The following is a 20,880-nucleotide window of genomic DNA, read 5'->3' as shown; positions in this document are numbered from 1 at the left end:
AACTGGGCATCCGCTGCATCCATTAGATTGGCGAAGTAAATTGTTTCACAAGGCTCCTGAAAATGTGCCCTAGAGAGAATTTGGGAATGCATTTATTAATTTTCTAGAAGAAAAGAAAAAGATGTTGCCTTTATTGCTTCTTGCATGTTTGCCTGATTGTTACGTGCTTTTCTGTGTTGTGTTGTGAAATCTGTTTACCTATGAACTTATTATATAACTGGTGTTTCATCATGGTCACTTGCATTTTCATTTAAAGGGTTGTGATTTTTTATTTATTAATTGTACCCCTCACGTACCATTCTCCCCCCCCTCCCCCCCCCCAAAATACCTTTTTATGTTTCATTGTTCTCTTTATGATGTATTTATTGATTGCCTTTTTGTTGTTGATGTTGCCGTTCTGCCAGCTTCCTTCCAGCGGTGGTTTATAAAAAAGAACTAATTATGACAACAGTGACAGCCTCATCTCTCATCTCTCTGAGCTCTGACCATTTTGTTCTTGCAGATAAATCCATAACACCTCCGCCTTCCTACTCCACCAAAAAAAAGCTTGACAAGATCAAAACAAAAGGGGAAAGATGTGAACTAACTGTTCTTTTTCTCTTTTTTTTTTATTTGCCCTTCTCTTTTCTTGCTCCCCCAGATTAAAGTGGTGAATGCATTCCGTAGCTCCTTGTACGAAGGCATAGAAAAGCCAGAATCCAGAAGCTCCATCCATAACTTCATGTCCCATCCCGAGTTTGTCCCCCTGGCAGAAGAAGAGTCCAGGATCCCCGGAAGCAAGGAAAGCAGCGTTGAGGTTGAGGGTCTCTCCCGCTCCCCAAAAGGAAAGGGGGGTGCAGGGACGCACACCCCCAACCGCAACAATAATGCCTTGGACATTGTGGCTGCCCCCTCCTGTGGCCCCTCCACCCCCCCTGGCAGCCCCCTGCATAGCCTGGAGACCTCGGTCTGACGACCTTTGAACTCTGAACGCCGCAATGCAATCGGAAGAGTGAGCGCGGTCTGCGAAGGATGCACGGTTTCAGAAAAGCTGCAAGCCCACTGACGGGCACCATCGTGGTTGTGTGAATGAACGTGTGTGTGTGCAAGTGCGCACGGGGTGGGGGGGGGGGGGTGTGCGTCCTCTTGTGGGCGTATTGTGCGCAGGCACAGTGCAAACACATCTGGTGGACAGGAGAGCTTTAGATCTACTCCAGCTGCGGATATTGTAGCCTTTCCTCTTATTCATGTACCCCATCAAACTTAAGTTTTTCTTTTTTTTTATTGCTCTTGTAGATTGTAAGAGACCACAGTTTTCATTTCAGACTTTATAGATGGACAAGACTGTGCACTACTCGGGATGTATAATATTCAAATGAAACCATGTATACATTTAGGCTCAAAACATCAAATTTAAACAAAATTCATAATCGGGGTTTAAAAATGGCTGTAAAGCCATTTAAATTTGCAGAGTCGTACATCCTCTCCCGACTACTAAAATATAAAAATCCCAGTCTGCTTTTTTTCCCTCTTAACCTGTTTGCAAGCAACGTTGTGTGTAAATATGTGAGTTTGCTTCTGGATTTTGTTTCTTTGGTTGTCATTCAGAAGTAAACAACATTCAGATCGGAGCAAGTGGAGTTTGGATGGTAAAAAAAAAAGTAAAAGCCATGCTTTCCTGTTTTTATCAGTGAATGTCCTGAAGAGACAAATCTGCATATTGTTTTTGTTTTCCCTTATTTTATATGCATATGTTTGGAAGGAGAATCCGGAGAAAGATGCATTACTTGAATGAAATGAACTATTAACACACAGACAGTACACCTGCAAGCGCCTGTACCGTCCTGAGAGCGCAGTCAGTGAGCGCCCCCTGTTAGAAGCTGGGGGTAACGACAACGTGGAAACTCCATAAGTATGTAAGTGCGCTCACCTTCTGCCAGTTGTCGTGGGTGTCACGTACAGCGTAAGCAGACATTCGTTTTACGTGTTTCAAACTTGAGAAAAAATCATACTTGGTCATATTTATTTTCTCTAGGTACTGCTCACCCTGTGTGCGATGTACATATGTCTTTTATACAAGACATTTCTCTTTTTTTTCAGATTAGAGTTAAGTGGGTTTTTGTTTCGTTTTTTGCTGGGGGGGGGGTGGTGGCTGTGAAAATTTTAAAACACGATAAAGCACACATTACAAGCTTTTCTTTCACAAAACTGATTAAAATCTGTGCGTGGACATGCAACGTTTTTTTTTTTACAGAAAGCTTATTTTTTACCTCTTGATTATCGGTTAAAGGCGCAAATTCCGATTACTCCTTTCTCTTTCCGCCTCCATTATTTTTGTTATTGTTCGCTACGATTTGCTCTCAAATACAATCCCGGAGCTCTCTGGAGCTACCGGTGTATCAGCTGGGTTTCGAGTTTGCACCCAGAGTCCCTTCTGGTACAGCAGTAAACCGTGCATGTTTAAATGACATCAAAGTACTTAGTATATAGCAAAGAGAAAATATATATGCAACAGAAGTCCTTTGTTAAATCCAGTAGCTGTTCTTTTTGTCCAACATATAAACTGTATAAATAACATGGACTGCTGGTTTTGTGACCTGGAGGATGTATCCTGATTCTAATTACTGTAGTACTGCCACATAGCTAACCTTTCTTCATACTAAAGTCTCAGAAAAACTAGACAGGACTTTTCTACTCTGCTACCTAGTCATAGCCATATTTCTTAGATTATTTTTGTATCCCGTTTGCTTTTCTATTTCCGCAGTTTTCCAACACCAAAACAAAAGACACTGCCTGTTCGAGGACCACTGTAACGTTTACTAAGAAAAACCAGCAAATCTGTGTTGTTGCGTTTCCCCCTGCTGGTGATAAATCAGCCTTTTTGTCTTTTTATCTCAAATACAGATAGATGGGGAAGTTTCTGGCATAGCTTTCACAATCATCAAAAGCAGAAAGTATACCCAGTGTTTTGTTCTTTATTTTTTATAAGTCTTCTGTATTTTTATATTTAGAACTTTTTAATATATTCAGTATATACAAAAATCTTAAAGGCATTTAAATTAAAAACAGTAATAGGATTAAGTCATCTTAGAGTATATGTATTTATGCCATGTTAATAGACCGTTTTAGGCCACTTTATACTTTGGCCACTAGAAAAATCGCTTGTTTACCAATCAAAAGCCATGTCATTGGATGACGTTGCAACTCCTGAGAGTTCGTTATCCAATCAGCTTTACCGACCTCCCTTAGTGTGACCACATCACCCGCAGTCCTATTTTTGACGTCTTCTCCTTGTTGGCTTTCCAGTCGTTCTACGTTACAATTTTGAGGCGTCTGCATTCTCAAGCAAAATCGCATATTTCAGTCATTTTTATTATTTTTATCATATTTATTATTTGGTAATTCGTCGGCAAGTAGTACTAATCTGAGTTTAAATGGAATTTAACTGTTGCTCTTATAAGAAAGATAATTGAAGTGTATTTTTTTCTACATGAATCTTTCCTGTATTGTTTCCGATCTTACCAGGTGAACGACTGCGAGAATCATAGAGGAATGGTGCTTTAGATGTCTTGGGTTTTAGAGGGCAAATTTTATATACGTACGTGATTTTTAATTTAACATTGTAATAAAGCAAAATGAGAAGGGATTTTCTGCCAAGTCTTGCTTTGGTTCACCTTCCAAAACGTGTTGCCATAGGAAACGCAGCCAGGTTCAGGAAGAAAGCAATACTTTTCTTCTGCTCAGTAACTTTAAAATGCCTTTTCTGTGCTTAAGGTTCTGCCAGAAAGTAAAAAGAAAATAAAAGCTTATTCATATTACAGTGCTTCACAAATAAAGTTCTGAAAACGGGCAATTGCTGATACCCTTGTATTTGTTTAGAACCCTCGCTTCGTTGTGTCGTTTTTATTTTCAGGTAGATTCATATTTCTCATATCTGTCCATCCCACGGAAGAATGTTTCCCTTTTTCGTTTGGTTTGCTTCAGTGGCGTTTGAGGCGCTTTCTCTTGTTTTCCTCAACCTGCCGCTTTCCTGTTTCGCTGGGCTGTGTGTGGTGTTTTAATGTGCTTTCCGTTGCCTAATTCTTGGTAAGTGTGCAGATGTTTGTATACGCTTTTTTTGTCATCTATTCTTTATTCAGTGATGTGCAAGGGAAACAGAGGGGTCATATTTTTGTTCTGCTTTTTTTTCTTATTTGGAGGGGGCGGCGGGAGGGAGGAGGTGTTATAGGAAAGTAAATTAAAATGTGCAAAAGCCGAACCAAAGCCATTGTATTGTTTCCTTGTTGCCCTGATGAAACTGCCATGTGATTAATTTTATTGCACTGGTAACAGTTATGTATATTTGAAAGAAATCACTATTAAACTATGTTGGCAGATTGGCAACTACATTTAATTTCAGAGCTGATTTTCACTTGCACCATTTTTAGAAACATGGTATTTGGGTTTTGGTGAGGAGAACTGGTGGGAGGGGGGGATATGTACCGCTTTATCTTAATTAAACGACGAATTTTAGATACTGGGGTAGCCAAAAACTTTTACTTTTACATTGCCTCACCTGCAATGTAATCGGATATAAATGTAATTTGCTGAAGTTAAATATAGTTTCACTCTGAGAACATTCAATTTTTCTTTTTAAAAAAACGTGGGACATAAATTGAGATTCAGTCAAATTCAGCAGTTCTTCTTATTACAAGCACTGGTATTATTTTTGTATAAAATATTATGTGGTATGCATGACTTTAACAATTTGGTGGTTCAAAGCAATATGTACCCCTGGTGTGAGTGGTATATTATTGATGTCCTGTGTAGCCTAAAACCATGCTGTACTTAAAATATGCGTTTGGAAAAACTAAAGAAAAGCAACAAAAAAATGTTCAGTATATGTGTTCAGTGTTCTGCATGTTTATATACTGTATGGAATGAAACATCCAAAATGTTTGACTTGCTTCCAAGATTCCCAGTTTAGGCAGCCAGACACACACAGGAACACAGACTTGCTGCCGTGCGCGCGCGCACACACAATCAGACGCTCATCATGTCATTTCTCAAGCCCTGCGTGGGTCACGACAGGCCCACGCAAGCTCGCCAGGAGGCAGTGCACACATCCTGAGGAGATACTGTTCTAGATGGGCTAAGGAGGAGAAAATACTACAGCATTTTGATTTATTTTTTTTTCCCCACCGAGAACTCCAGGTCCTGGAGCTTTGCCCGTTCGCCAGTTCAGAAAATTCTTCTGTCCGCGGCCGGTGTGCTGTATTCTGCTCCCGGTCGCCCGCCTTGCACCCCGAAGGGCGTGATGGTCCGTGGTTGCAGAGAGGGGCCCCGCCTCGGCGCGCCCCATGTCGCGGTCAAGCGATCCGATGTTGTGTAGTTTGGGCCGCTAGAAAATCCCACCTAGTTGTCTGTTGGTTGCCGGAAAGGTGTTTTCCTTTGATTAATTCTTCTACAGTTTTCGGGGGGGATGTTTCTTATAAAGGCCTTTCGTGTCATTTTGGGCGGGGAACTATTTACCCAGTGCCAGGGTAACCATCCTCTGTTATCTGTCACGCACATGTTGTCATCAGTACTACATGTTTTGCTTGTTAAACCACAAAGTAAAACCTCAGAAATCAAGAATCTGAGTTTTTTTTTTGCATTCATATTGCCAGCAATCTACAGGGCTGACCTTTCATACCGTGTAAGAGGAAATTTATTGATCTCGGTGAGGAAGGTGGCTTGAAGGTACAATGAATTGTAGGATGAAGAGTTAGTTTGTGCAGCTCAGAAAATGGGGGTTTTCCCAGTAACTAAGACTAATACAAGCATGCTTCTGTAACAGCTGTTGACTCCACCTGTGAGAATGTGCACCTTGTACAGTAGCTTGTATGTAAAAATCAGTTCAAGGTGGGTCTCTTCAGTGTAAACTAATTTGGATAGGTGACTGTGGAAAAGATGGCACATTTGCATTGCCTGCCTCCCTTTTAACCTCAGTGCACTGAGGAATACAGTACATAAACATAGTTTCTCATTGCAAAAGTCCCCAAACTACTTTGCCATTCTTCACACCCATCATCAAAGGCCTATCATCTTGCAGTGCATTTGGTCCAGCCAATATTATTCTTTTTCACATCCTTTGGGAGCTTCTGTCATTAGGTTTAGTTTTGGCTGCATTTGCCCTTTTAAACCAGATTGCTCACAAAATGCAGCTCCCACATGTTCTGTAATGGTAAAATCAGGTTTGCACACAAGATCTCTGGCAGAGCTCGCTAGCATTGTAGAAAGCACATCCAGCTTTCCTGAGTATCTTAGGTCTTGCTTTCCCCTTCCCCTTATTTGTTTTAGCACCAGGAGGCTCCTGTAGTTCTGCAGTCCACTGTGAGGCTGAGTGAAACAAAGCCATAGTCACCAACCAGCTCTTCTGATGTTGGATTTAACTCTATCCTGTCTCCTGGTGCTTTAGCAATTATGCCCATTCAGCGAAGGCTTCATATTCCCTTCATCTGTTAGTCCATCTAGGCATTGTTTAAGGGCAAGCTCTTGTCTGCTCTCAAGGTTTGAGTGAGAATCCTCCTGGTTTCTCCCAAGGCTCATACCAGACACCCTCTTAACTGGTCTGCAGTATGTTAATCACGCCAATAGTGGATGTGCGTGCCTTTGCCACTGTCAATGACTGGATCTGTCTGTCCAGTAAATATTGATTTGTCAGTTTTTGGCCCAACCCTGGTGCATAGTAATACTATGGAAGTTCCAGGTTCTTTGCTTGGCCAATAATTGAGAACTAACAACTTCAAACTGAGGGCTAGTTTGTACTGAGTGATAGGATTTGCAGGTGGTTATGTATGGTACCATTATATTTTATCTTGATATCCTGGAGTCATATATTTGAAATAATCTGATGACAGTGTTAAAGAGCAGCCTCAATCTTTTATATACATTACAATCCTAAAGAAAAATGGTCGATTGACAGTGTCCAGTACTACAGTGCTGTCATGATTTCTTCATGTTAATATTGCTCTTGCCGTGTGTTATTAGCCTCTCTGCTTTAGGCATCCTTTTAGGGTTGAACAGCAGCCCTGGCTCTTAATTCGTCTCTGTGAGGACAGACAAAACATGAAAAAAGTCGCAGTTTTACAACCGGAAGAAACCATCAAGCAGGAGGCCTCAGACTTCCAGCCTAGGGTCTTCTGAATTACAGTTAACCACTTAATCATGATTGGCCACAACCTCCTTATAATGACAGTATGCTGGAAGAATGAGCGAGTGAGAAACGTTGAAGGTTGCAGGTCTCGAAGGGAGTGGGGTGGAATCGTGGTTTGTGCTCCCTAACACTCGCTAAATGAATTAGATACCAGTCCTCCATAGTTTTTGCAGGGAAACAAAGATTTGACAAATAGTATCTGATGCTACTGTATAAAGAAACAAGTCTGTCGCACTATTAGGCCTTGATTTACTTTGTCCTGCACTTTAGTGTCATTGGCTGAGTCATGTCATTAAAACTAGTTTCTTCTGCCCTAATTTTCTTCATTTGAGATTAGCACCGCAGGAAAAAGGGCATTGGTTGGGAAATTGTGCTTTCCTTTGGCCAAGGTATACAGTATACAGAATAAGGTTTTGAGAGACTGTTGTACTGTGACACTTTTCAGATGGAAAAACTAAACTTTTGAAAAAATAGAGACGTTATATTTTGTTACAACTGCAATTGTCCATTGCTATCTGAAAGACTATTATATGATTTTGGCACTTTGAGAAGGGGGCAGAGACATGCCATTTGCTTAGGGCATAAGGAATAACAGTTTGTTCAGTTTATGCTGATACAGGTTAGAACAGTGAAGGGTCCCCTGACGTGATGCTAAATGATAGTTTATCAGATTTCAAAGATTGATGTAAACAAAAGCAATTAGGGCATAGTGTGGAAAAATGTAACGCTGTTCTTATTACAACAAATAATAACATTGCTGTTAAAATAAACATTAATATTGCTATTAAAAATTAGTTTCCTGCTTTCGACTGCTTCTGGATATCTCCTTGTTCAGTGAAGACGTAGAAAAGTTTGTTTAAAAACGCGGATCTTGTGTTTCCCGTGGGTTTAAAACGAAAAATTTCCAGGTGGCGCGCACTATCCTTTCTCTGCGATGGGGTTAATGTGAAACAACTCTATGCTTGTTAATGCAGAAAGATTTTAAAAGGATGAAAACAACCAAGCGAACAATATTGTTAATCGCTCCTCGCGGCCATAAAAGGTCGTGGGTGTTGGCGATACTTTCATTATCGGGCTGAAGTTCTCCAGATGTGGTTACAGCTGCAATGGCAGTGAAGCAGTTAAGAGTTAAGAGACCACTCAGTCTTTTCAGTGGACTGTAGGCTGGGGACAGGGCAGATTGGCACAGTTTTATATATAGACTACCAAATTTTGTTGTGGTCTAGAGTGCGTGTTTCCCTTGTGTATTATAGTTCATATCTAGATATCCCAACCCATCCTCACACAGTGTCAGATGGTTTCAGTGCTCTACTTATCTGAACTCTTTGAGTTGAGCTCTTTATTCAATTGGTTACAACTGAGATTGCTTTCACCACTTCAATGGCAACCGATATCAAGTTAACTGGTTAATTCTGTTGTTCTAAATATGCAATGTAAAATGATGCTAATTGTTTAAGTAAATTATTCTTTCTTTTAAGAGTTTGGTTTCTGTGCAATTGTTAAACCGCACAGGGTGGTATGATGATTTGTTATCGTACCCCATTCCTGGTGTAGAATCGGACTCCCCCTTATTAGAGAGAAATGAGGTGCTGTACCCCCACTTTAATTATCCGTGGGATCTGAAAATAACGAAACCCACACCAATCGATATGGAGCATCCAGACTTTTTTTTTAGCAAGAGTCCTTTGAGACTAATGCAAAAACTGAATCGTGAGTCCAAAAATAAATCGTCATTTATTTTCAAAGCCACATTTTTAGCCACCTGCAATCTTGCGCAGTATCTACCGCAATTACAAAAATGAAGAAATTGAACAGCAAATTCTGTATTTGCACACTGAATCAGATAGTGATTAAAGTGTGATTTGGCGCTAGGTCCTGGTCTTTTTTTCAGATTACAAATTGGTTCAGATTAAAGCGTAAATCTTTCGCCACGTGACGGTCTTTTTGGAACAAAAACAGATCGTGACAAGATTTGTGGGTTCATGTGTCTGGTACAGAATCAAAAGGTTTCCTGTTTTTTTTAAAAAAAACATTTTAAAGAAGGGGATGTGGACAGCCGTTGAGAACATTTTTAAATGAAAAATACATAGTTCCTGTTTGCCCCCTTATTTCAAGGTAAATCAAACCCTTTTGACAAGGAGGTTTGGATTTGCCGATTTAACAGACTCACGGGTACAATTTGTCACCCTGAAGACGCGAGAAATGACTGTTGATCAGTTATGTGTGAGACAGATTTCTGATTCATGCTGGCATCGGGTATAGCTCTGGCTTTCAGACGGACAGACGGCTCCGTTTATGCCTGGGGGAATTAAGAGAGAAACATCTCATTGCGCTGGAGTAGAGTTGACACTTTTCAGTACCAAACTTGTCATGGGAAAAAAAATTGTAGTCTAGATTTTATGGTTTAGTTTACCATTACATATCATCGCGATGGAAGGGGATCAAAGTGAGATGTGCTGATGGGTGTGTAATGTTCAGGTCGTGTACAGACATAAATGAAACATTTCGCTGATCAACAATGCTGCTGTAGGCCTCCGAAATCCCACGTTTCCAGCATCATGGACTGGGGTGTATGTGTGTACACTGGACACAGATTCCTTGTTGTTTTTCCTGAGTGGGAAATACTTTTTCTCGTTGGGGAGTGTATTCTTTATTTTCAGCTGTTATTTTTTATTTGAATTTCCCCATTGATGCAACTCAACTTGTGGAAAAGAAGAGTTCAAACAGAATATATTCAATGTGTGTGTGAAGCTGCTCCATTTGAGTTACAAAGTAATAAAAATAAAACTCAATAATGTTAAAATTCGCCCCACCGTTCCTTTTTAATTACGATCTATTACTAAGCCAAAAGGCCCCCTGTTTGCTTTGAACTATGCAACAGATCTCTTGGAGTTATTTTCACGGTTGACTCTCTATATCCTTGCGTCTCTCTCTGTCTCTGTGTGTGTATGTCTTTCTCTAATGTCTTGGTGGATGTGATCGTTCCCGTTTTTAATTTCTTTATACGGAACTACTATATATAGGAATATATGGTCCACTTTTTTTCTTTACTCTTTTGTAATATATAAGTGTGGAATGCCTTGTTCTCTATGTCCTGTCGGTTCCATTTGAAAGAAAAATATCCACGAGCAATTGAGATGAAGGTAATTATATATAAATATATAAAGATGCATAAATAAAGCCATTTGGGTTTGAATTACATTGCCTCTAGTGTCATTTTTCCCCTGATTTATACTTACCATATAAAAAATGATTTCAGTTACTTATCCTTCACGGTTTTATATATTTTAAAGAAATTTGAAAGGTTATAAATGGGTTAATAGAGTATACAGATTTTTTTACAGATTAATATGGTAAGTATATTTTTGCTTTGAATAAAGGCGTTATACAAGAATGTTAAGAAGCCTTACAATGAGCTACTATCTGAGTAACCAATGTCTGTAACAGCATGTTTAGCTAAACCGGCGTAGACGAAGTGCTCTTTTATTACTTGAGTAACGCAGGCAGGGGTCTGCAATATTTTATATAATCTGAAGTACAGTAATTTCTGAAGTGTCCCCTAGTGGACATCATAGCTTATTACAGTTCACACAAATAAGAATGTTCTTGTGTGTCTGCAAGGGCTCTTTCCTAAACAGTTCACACTTTACAAGGTGCCCTTATTTTGAATGCAATTACGCGGTAGCGATGCATAATTGCTCATTTAATATGAAATGCACTTCAAAGCACGACGACCTTCCCTGTTGCCCATGAGTAAAAGAGGAGCGTAACGCAACCTGCACACAGAAATGAAAAGGTTGATCTTCGTTTATTTTTCCAAAACAAAAAGAAAAGGTTAACTTTTAAAGGTTTCAATGTAATCTTTGCAGGAATTGATTTCGGAGTCATCAACAGGCTGTTTAATTCACCCAGCTGGAGCTCGGTGTGTTTTTTTCAGAGTTCTGCGGGTCCTTTGTGATTCTACTGTGCCCCCGTGACGCTTGTACAGTACTTGCTACTCCCATTCTAAGAGCAAACGGGAAAACGCTGTAAATCCGTAAACGGTCTATTCACTTCGTATTAGCTCCCAGCCTCGTAATCGTTAATACACTAATTTTCACAGGGGGATATTTTACCACGCAAACGTAATCACTTTCAAATTTGTAGTTTATTCGATATAAAACATCAATACAGTCTTAAAACAAGTTTATTAAGCCTTGACATTTTTAATTTACGACATAATTGGGCCACAAGACGACCACGTTAATATAAAAATGCTATTGAAGGTCGCGGGAGCAAAAACGTATTGATCTAGTTCTGACTTGTGCTGTTCTACTAAAGTAGTCAAGATTTTGCCGGACTTCTTATGTACTTACACAATGACAATATAAAACCGTATTTGCTCAGAATGACTCCAACACCGAGGAAATCGGATGCCTCTTATTGAAAAGTCAATGCCTTTATTTTATAAACCAAGTTTATATGTACTGGAGCACAAATTCGCAGTCGTAATTGAGCCGCATGTTTTAAATTAAAAACACCACGGTTTTCTAAAGCCACATCAAGGTGAATGGTTTGCACTTTTCAAAGGAAAGCGGTGATCATATTAGAAGTGACGAAGGAGATGTTTTGTTTTGCAGTTAATTTTAAGTTAATTTTATTGATCCAGGTGATGCTTCTGCAGTTTGTGGTCCCTCCCAGCATCTTGAATTTCTCCCTGAAGACGTCTCTCTAGACGTTTTGTACGTTCTTTCATGTTTAGGAACTTTTTCCACAGACATCAAACCGATTTAGACTTTCCATTTTAATCACCGTTTTTTCTACTTTCCCTACATGTTTCTTTAAAGGGGCTGGTTTTTTTGTTTAGCTGTAACGGTAAAAAAAAAAATGTTGTAGAAACTAGAAATAATTGGAACCTAAGAACTCAACAACAACAACAACAACAACAACAAAAGTCATTCTCGCGGGCTACGCCCGAAGCGATAAAAAAGTAGAGGGCGACCAACCATTAGATGTTTTGAACATTGGCCATTCTCAAATGTAGAAGAGTAATTGCCTGCTCGCTTTCTAACACCGTTATCTGACGCCTGAAAGCGCTGGGGTGGGCAGGAACTAAGCCCTGTTAACATTTCGTCGGTAAGAAGGGTGCCAGTTCGACGCTGAACTCTTCGGCATGGAGGTGGCGAGTTACTCCCTAGACGCTTGGCATGTCACGTACATCAGCTTTGAGGCTGCCATTGCCCTGGCTTCGGTCCTAGGTAACGTCCTGGTGGTCTGGGCGGTAAAGCTAAATCACGCTCTCCGGGACACCACCTTCTCTTTGATAGTCTCCTTGGCTGTAGCGGACATTGCAGTCGGCGCGCTGGCCATCCCCGCAGCCGTTCTGGTCAGCCTGGAGATCCAGACGCGGTTCTACTCGTGCCTCTTCGGCTGCTGTTTGCTGTGCATCCTGACGCAGAACTCCATACTGTCGCTCCTGGCTATCGCGATCGACAGGTACCTCAGAGTCAAGATGCCAGTCAGGTAAGCGTTGAATTCGGGCTCTGGTTGTTTTCCTCATTGTGTAGGTGTACAGAAAGAGATCAAAGGTTTGGGAAAACGCAGCCAATGCATCAACAACATAATCGTTTCGTGCGACCTAAGTGAGAGATTCTAGTGTATAATTGGTGTATATACTTGAACCAAGCACCATAAGCACTTTTAACATTTCTGTGAATTTTACCAGCACTAGAAACAGTATTTGGCAGCACATGGAATCTCATCTAATTGCTGTTTGAAGTAGGGTTTTTAAAGTTATTTTTTTAGATAAACGTTTTGTCAGAAGAGCTACGAGCAACTTTTTACGTGCAAATAGATTAATTACGTGCAGAATAAATCATCATAAAATATAATAATGATCCGAAACCTACCTATTTTGGATAAATGGTGAAAAGTAATTTCTCTGATCTTGGAAATGTGTTTTTGTGCTCAGTCTCTGAATTTCATGGCTTCTCTAGAAGCAGGTAATCACGTCGCGTGTAAAGCAGATCGGCCGCTGGAATCTCGGAATCACTCACCTGCAATGGTTAAAGCATTACTGTCTACCCACGAAAAAGTCTCGTTTTCTGTCAGTGTCTAGACCTCTCACGAAAGCCCGTGCTTCGAGGCCAAAAATGAAGACTTCGGGATTTACGTTTAAACACATCCTGAGCTACATTTAACGTTTTTTATACCTAATTGGGATAACCCCTTGTGCGCCCTCAGAATATTCACGATGACAGATTCTTGTAACAGCCAAAAGGTGGTATATTGAATGCAGAAAGTAACGACCCCTCAATACAAACATTTCACTGAATCCTTCCAAATTCCAGATGGGTGTGAGTCTACGTCTCCTTAATACAAAGCCCCACCGCGGTGGCATCACTGTAACCGATCTCTCTCGGTGACTGAAACATACTCCTTAATTATTCAGAGATAATATTTTAAAAATCATTAAAATATCTTATGTTTCTAGACCTTTAATGAGCATATACGTATATATTATATATTTATAGCACACCAAGTTTGTGGTGTGTAAGCCATTTAAAAACACCACTTCCCCTAGAACAGTTGTCTGGGGTGTATAGTCAAGTCGTGTTTACTGTATACTGTAAGTTAAAGAGTCCAATAAGCTAATATTCCAAGGTGGTCACATTAGACAAGAATTTATTACATGCACCATTTGTAGCATTATGAATCCGTCGGACGCAAGCTTGAATCTCTTTCATGGCAAATTAGTGGAGATGCAAATTGTTTTTATGTTGTATGATGAAAAAGATTCAAAAGTTCATTACAGAACTTTATTACGGAAAAAAGCGTCGCCATAGGTCCAGCAGACAAATCGAGTTTTTTTTTGCCAACAGATAAAGGTTTATTCTTTTCGGGTCTTCATAAGCAGGACAAATTAAAGTTCAAGACGCGCGCTTGGGTATCGCACCTTTTAAAAAAATGTTTGTGTGCGGTTATCGTCAGCTGTCTTTGGTACAGAAATGAAACCCAAGAAAACAGATGCTGGATTTCGTTTTTTTTTTAAAATACAATAAGAAATGTAGATGCTTGTTAACTTTTTAAAAATATAATTGTAATTTTGTGCCTGTGAAAAAAAGCTAAAGAGACTGAGGTTTATATTTCAAGTACGTCACAAAATTATTAGAGAAGATGAAACGGTGTATCTGTATTGTGTTTTAAGGTTACGTGTGATCCCAAAAGCTTAGTTTTTCTAGCAGTAGTGGTATTAATGATAACATTCAGTATGATTTTTCTTTATATGACGATTGTGCGCTTCTTGTGAAGATAGTAATGTCAAGATCAACAACTTCGTGACCAGCGCGTTGCTCACTCTGTCTCTGTCATGTGGAAACACCTGCAAACTGTTTTAAAGATGCCGGCTCGGCTTGGTGTTGCTGGCGCACGCATAGCGTGACAATCCACGTTTCAGAAACTTTTTAAAAAGGAAAATTGAAACCTTATCGTGTCTGTATATTTCACAGTTTTGTTTTACTGTTGTCAGTCACTTTTATGCTTCAATAAAACGAGATCACAGCTGATTCATAACAGAAAAGTTAATACCCCGGTGCGTCTATAAAATCTTATTGCTACACACGCACATTAATACAACTATTATTAGGCAGTCGCTTTTCCCCAGAAAAGAATCAATTACTGGAATCGTATTTAGTGTAATTTTCCACAACGATGATGATCCTGTCAGTCCACATTAGTTTTTTTGAAAAGGAATTATTTGCCGCTGTTAGTCATGTGTATACATTTCGGTAATATCGCTCACAAAGACATATTTACAGTACGTGTTAAAAACCTTTTCTAAACATATTGAACACTATTTTAATTGACAGTGATAGTTGAGGTGATTTAAAGGCCAGCGTTTTTGTGTTAATGGACCCTGAAAGCCATGCTTTCCGTCCGTTTTGGGCGCGAGTGTTTTGTCTGAACAGTCTATTGTTTTACACAAAGAGTGGGGAGGGTATGGAACAAGAAGCCACATGAGGTTCATGTTTTAATCTGAGACTCTGGACAGATGGGGCAAAATGGCCTTATTACCTACAGTATATGCTCTTAAAATGTAAATATTTATCCGAGATCTTATACAACAACTTATGAATGTCTTAGTATATTGATGCACTCTTCATTTTATATAGGTTGTATTGTGTTCATTATGGATGTTCGAGTAAGAAGCTACATCAGCATATTTTGAAATATGAAATTGAACCTAACTTTATTCTAATCAGATTTGTTATGAATACATACAGGTATTATGTATTTCAGGCTCACACCTGAAGAAGGCTCCATGACCGAAACGTTGTGTTTTCTTTCTTCTCCTTTCACCTTGGAATAAACCTATTACTTGTTCTTTTACATAATCATATGTTGCATAATATATAGGGGAGCACAGTGGCTCAGTGGTTAGCACTGCTACCTTCCGGCACTGGGGCCCTGAGTTCAGTTCTGGACCTGGGGTGCTATCTGTATGGAGTTTGTACAGTATGTTCCCTCATGTTCCCCCATGTTCATGTGGGGTTCCTCAAGGTACTCCTCTATCCTCCCACAGGCTAAAAACATTCTGGTAGGTTAACTGGCTTCTGCAAAAATTGGTGTGTGTGTGAACATGTCTGTGTGTCCCATCCAGAGTGTACCCTGCCTTGTGCCTGTGGCTTGCTGGGATAGGCTTCTTGTATTGGCTGAGGCATTTAGAAATGAATAGATGGATGTTGCTTAAGATATATATTCAATTGTACACATCTTATTTGAGTGTGACAGCTACAGAGGTGTTTTAGAATACCGCAGGTGAAATTTCTCTTGTTCTCTCTTTCTGGTCTCTGCAGGTACCGGTCAGTGATTGATCATCGCTGCACATGCCTGGCTGTCACAGTCTGCTGGGTTGTGCCTGCCATTCTGGGTCTGTTGCCCATGATGGGCTGGCACAACAAGGCCATCCTGGATGAGTGGGCTAAGGGCAATGACAGCACCGGCCCCTACATAAATTGCTCCTTTCCTCTGGTGATGAGCATGGACTATATCATTTACTTCAACTTTTTTGGGCTTATCCTGGGCCCCTTAGTGATAATGACTGGCCTCTACTTTCTGGTGTTCGACACCATCAGGAGACAGCTGAGCTACACCCAGGTGGCATGCAAGGTCTCCAGGAAGTACTACAGGAAGGAAATGAAACTGGCCAGTTCACTGGCACTGGTTCTGTTCCTCTTTGCTGTCTGCTGGATTCCTTTGCCTATCATGAACACTGTAAGCTTCTTCTGCTCCACCTGCTCCATTCCCAGGCCTGTCCTGTACTTCGGGATCCTTCTTAGTCACGCCAATTCTGCCGTTAACCCCATAGTTTATGCCTTCAAGATCCAAAAGTTCAGAATCACCTTCAAGAAGATCTGGCACTACTACTTTGTTGGAATGAATAACAAGGACACCTCTATGCCTCAGTCCAGCACCTTACAGTCAGTGGGTGGAGAGAAATCCGACAGTGTTTGATGCTCAGAGAGCACATACAAAGTGAAGTGTTCTTGAGCCACTGCAAACGGTTTCCGGAGTAAACCATGTGATGCGGACACTGCCGACTGGAGCCCTTCCTCTGACACGTTGAAATGGTTTGCTGGGAAGACAAAGGGAGAAGCTAGGTGACTTGTCAAAGGAGTCCAACACCATCTCTCCTCTCTTCCAGTTTTAATCAACATCTTGTAATTCAGTTTCTAACCTTTTTCATTGCACCCAGCTTTCTTCCAAAAAGACTCAGAGAAGTAGGATTACAGATTTTGCAATAAATACAAAAATGAAAACAAAACATTTTTTTCTCTCAAAAATACTGTTATACAGTACCTGAAGCCCAAAACTAAACCTACTCAAAACTTGCAAACTCCAAACCCTGATGCCTGATGGTGATTTTTAAATTTAATGCAATTCTAAGGTCAAAGTCAGAATCTCCTTTACTTTCTTATAAATTGAGCAATTTATTCTTCATTAAAACAGTACTCCAGCCCTTGAAAAAAAAAGTACAGAATCTGACTCCATGCTCCATCTTGGAATTTATAATATCATGTTCTAAGGGATGGAAATGAGGAGTAGATCATTTGATTAATATTAAACCAGAAAAACAATATTAATTTAAAAAGTTGTTTTCCTACTGTATAACTTGCATTAAAAAGTATTCCATTGTTAAAAAAGTGTTAACATTTATTACATAAAAAGGATATACTGTACTCACTTGGGAAAATGTAGCTACTGTACTGTACATATAAAAGAAAAACATAAAAATACTATTCTTAGTGTTTAATTGATTTTTTGTTAAATAAGGCAATGGGGCTTAAATATAAAATTGAAATGAATACAGAGCAACAGAAATTACATTTTAATTTATTTTTGCTTTCTCATTTTAGAATCATCTATTGATGAGCAAGGAGACTTTTGTTATTTTAAACTTCAAACTCTGGTGCACATAACTTAATTTAATTTGATGGTTTTCCAGAGCCTTTTGAGAGGTAGTTTGCAGAAAAGCCTCCACAGTAACTCTCAAGACTGTGAGGTATCTACAAAAGGTTATCTCATGCTTCATCAGAGGAGAGAATGACTTTCTCTTGGACTTCACACTGAGCTCAAAGTGTCTAGATTTGATGACAAACCTTAATGTTTCAGCAATTGTATACATAAGATTAAAATTAAATGTGTAGGTGGGTTCGGTAGCAGTTAAAATCTGGGTTAATTTTAATAGCAGTGCTCCAAAGTGAATTCTCTCGTTTTTTCTTATCTATTATTGAGGCTTTGTCATTATATAACTATGAAGAAATCTGCATATCTGTATGTTACAGATAGATCTTTTGATCTTCCATCTACATGAATATATATTACATTTGACATTATTACTGTGATTCAGTTAGCTTTAATCGCTGTCTTCAACCACAGCACTGCAACTTATATTTTTATTATACTTTTCATAGGGTGATATGGGACACATTTTAGTTCAAATTCCTAATTCCAGAGAGAACCTTTGATTATAATGTCTTCTAAATGATATTACATTTTAAAGTAACACTGAGCTAATAGGAAGTATTTATTCTATATTACTTTGATGAGACAAAAAAACAAAATGCAGAATGCTTCTAATTTTCTCACTAAAGCAACTGTACACATCACTTGGCATCTGATGTAAACAAGATGTCTAATAGAAAAGCATTACATTTGTTTAATGCCTGAAAACTGTGTTGACAAACATAACTACCACAGTTACAGGATCACTGTAATAGAAGGGGTTACTTCTTAAAGCATTCCATTAAAATAAAAAAAACATATGATGAAAATGAAGGATTAAATGCCACAAAGTAACAGAAGTTGAGCCATTTGGTGTCTGTGTGCTTTTTAGAGCAGGGGTTCTGTTCCAATCCTCAGACTGGAGACTCCATCTAGTTTTCAAAGTTTAACAGCATTGCACCTGAGAGGCGGACTAAATTTTTCCAATGAAGGAATCGTTCATTATGTCTCTGCATTCTTAAACTATTGACAGTTTAATGATGCCTGAAAAATCTTTAGGATTCCAGAGCCAGAGGAACAGATCTGGGAGTACCTAAAAGGACAGCCTAGCCGCCCTGATCTGGAGGATAACGGTAACACAGTGTGAAGCAAAAAAAAAGAGGACCATGAATGAGACCGTTTACCAGCCATGAAGGTTGATGGACATCCCACAGTAAAAAATTAATACATGGAAGTTCATACAATCATAGGAGTGCTCACCTTATTTGAATAGGCTGACCCCACATGGTATCTCTGATACAGTAGTTACTTGCGAGCCACTTGCGTCTAGGCTCGTTCATTCACAGAATGCATAGGCAGAGTTTCAGTGAATGGCAGATGTTTCCATTTTTCCATTTTTCGGTATTGATATCAGTGTTTCTTCTTAATTTTCTTTTGTGTAGAAGAGTACATGTACTTCCAGGAGCAACTGAAGTATAAATGACTTCCACTTTTTGTGTCTGTGCTTTTTTGTTTTGTCTCATTTTAAGTCAGGATGACCTTTCACCTGGATTTGTAGGCATTAGTTATTAAGTGATTCAATTGGTTTCACTGCTGCCTTTCTAGTCAGTTAGTTACAAGAAGGTTTAATGCCTCTGCACAGAAGCGTGGGCAGACCCTGTTGCCATAAGACCGAACCTCCTGTCTGTCTTTATTGATACCTGTTGTTGTCAGCACAGATTTGTAATTTTGTGATCACGTTGGAAAATAAACTGAATTTCACCAGTTATGGAAAATGAGAGCATATAAGGAGATCACTTTTCAGATTAAAAATATTTTTAAAATGGGACATTATGCATTAAGCATTACTCTTTTAATATTTTTTTTAGGTTAGCAATAAAAACATTTTGTCTGTTTTTTTACCTGTTTTTGCTTTTTTGCAGATTGCATTGAATGCATTTTTTTTGTTTCTTCTATTTGAAGTGAATTTATGCCACAAATAAAGTGAAATATTAATTCCATATCATCCTGTCTTTTTTAATAAAAATGCATCAAATCCTATAAAAGGGTGGCATTTAGTGATTGATTTATTTTTATGTGCAAATGCGTGTGCTGACATGTCCCTGAAACACAGCTGCAACCATTTCCTTTTAGCGCAATCACGAGACCTAGATAAAGTGCTTTACATACTGTACATCTCTTTAGCTACAATGGAAATAATAGGTGATAGGAGATGTAACTACAAGGAATCACAGCATTATTTCCCTTACATCACAACACTTTCACTTTTATCATTCTTTAAATACTTAAGAATCCAACCCTTGAAAATAATTCCACTTTGAGATACTATCATTAAAAGTCAGGAATGTTTATAAATTGATTTATATGATTTCTGTTTCTCACATGGAAATGATGTAACATAGATTTAAAACAATTTTAGAAGTGTTTCTAAAGTTTTATTATGATTGCAATACAAATGGACTGACAAGTGTAATAGTTAAACTGAGATTTTGTCTCAACGTCTAGTCCTTTAACTTGTCCCAATATGGTAATATAGCATTTTTTCCCCTGACTTGCCCTTGCTTTCAGATGGAAAGTTTGAAATGGACTTGAAGTCTATGATCTGTAAAATAACTCTAAGGAAGTGTTTACACTACATACTCTGCAGACCCTAAAACAGCGAATTACCCAGCAAATAAAATCAACAGTCCACAGCTGTGTTGAAATGTATTCAGTAGTATACTGGTAAACTCCTGCACAATGCACTGTATTCTGAAGTTACAACACAAAATGTTACCACCTTAGTAGGCTTAACCTAATAATGATTAATAATTAAATAACTTAATTCAGTGGAAAACTTTTTTTTCCAAAAACAGAGGTCGACATTACCTTCTGCGGTTAAGGCATGATTGCACTAATTCTTGACCAAATCCATTACAAAATCTTTGACTGTCGACATCTCCAAAACTGGATAAAAGATGTACAGTATGTTTTTTTACTATTGGTTTTATTTGTTTGCTTTGTGTTTTTGAGGGTGTGTACCTTTGCACAGTGCTTTTGTGCGAGAGCTTTTTGAAAAAGGCATAAATGATTTATGATTGTGGTTATTATTGTATGTTTTACTGAGTTTAAAAGTGTTTTGCCATTAACAACTTTGTAACAAATTAAACGTGTTTACCCAACTTTATTATTAACCTACACTTTGACCTGGCTGTTACAGCATCAAACAATAGAATAATATATTTCGAAACTGTCATTCTTTA

The 20,880-nt window shown here is 38.9% G+C and overlaps 2 protein-coding genes across 6 annotated transcripts in view; both read left to right on the top strand.

The window, feature by feature from the left end:
- Positions 1-10,355, top strand: part of atp2b4 (ATPase plasma membrane Ca2+ transporting 4) — a 92,533-nt gene extending 82,178 nt beyond the window's left edge. For 2 of the 5 annotated variants that reach the window (XM_015342720.2, XM_015342719.2), the window contains one exon: positions 641-10,355. In XM_015342720.2, coding sequence (XP_015198206.1) covers positions 641-952 — 312 coding nt within the window. In that variant the 3' untranslated portion in view covers positions 953-10,355. The remainder of the gene's footprint in view (positions 1-640) is intronic. The other 3 variants (XM_069190368.1, XM_015342721.2, XR_011189683.1) reach the window with 2 other exon arrangements.
- Positions 10,356-11,204: 849 nt separating this feature from the next.
- On the top strand, positions 11,205-19,566 carry LOC102689714 (adenosine receptor A1-like). Its single transcript, XM_015342575.2, has 2 exons — positions 11,205-12,658; positions 15,991-19,566. The coding sequence occupies exons 1-2, from the start codon at positions 12,309-12,311 to the stop codon at positions 16,646-16,648; spliced, it is 1,008 nt and encodes a 335-aa protein (XP_015198061.1). The 5' UTR covers positions 11,205-12,308; the 3' UTR covers positions 16,649-19,566.
- Positions 19,567-20,880: the final 1,314 nt, after the last annotated feature.

The sequence above is a fragment of the Lepisosteus oculatus genome, chromosome 5 (genome assembly GCF_040954835.1).
Source record: "Lepisosteus oculatus isolate fLepOcu1 chromosome 5, fLepOcu1.hap2, whole genome shotgun sequence".
Taxonomy (NCBI): Eukaryota; Metazoa; Chordata; class Actinopteri; order Semionotiformes; family Lepisosteidae; genus Lepisosteus; species Lepisosteus oculatus.
This window is presented reverse-complemented; position numbering and strand designations above follow the sequence as displayed.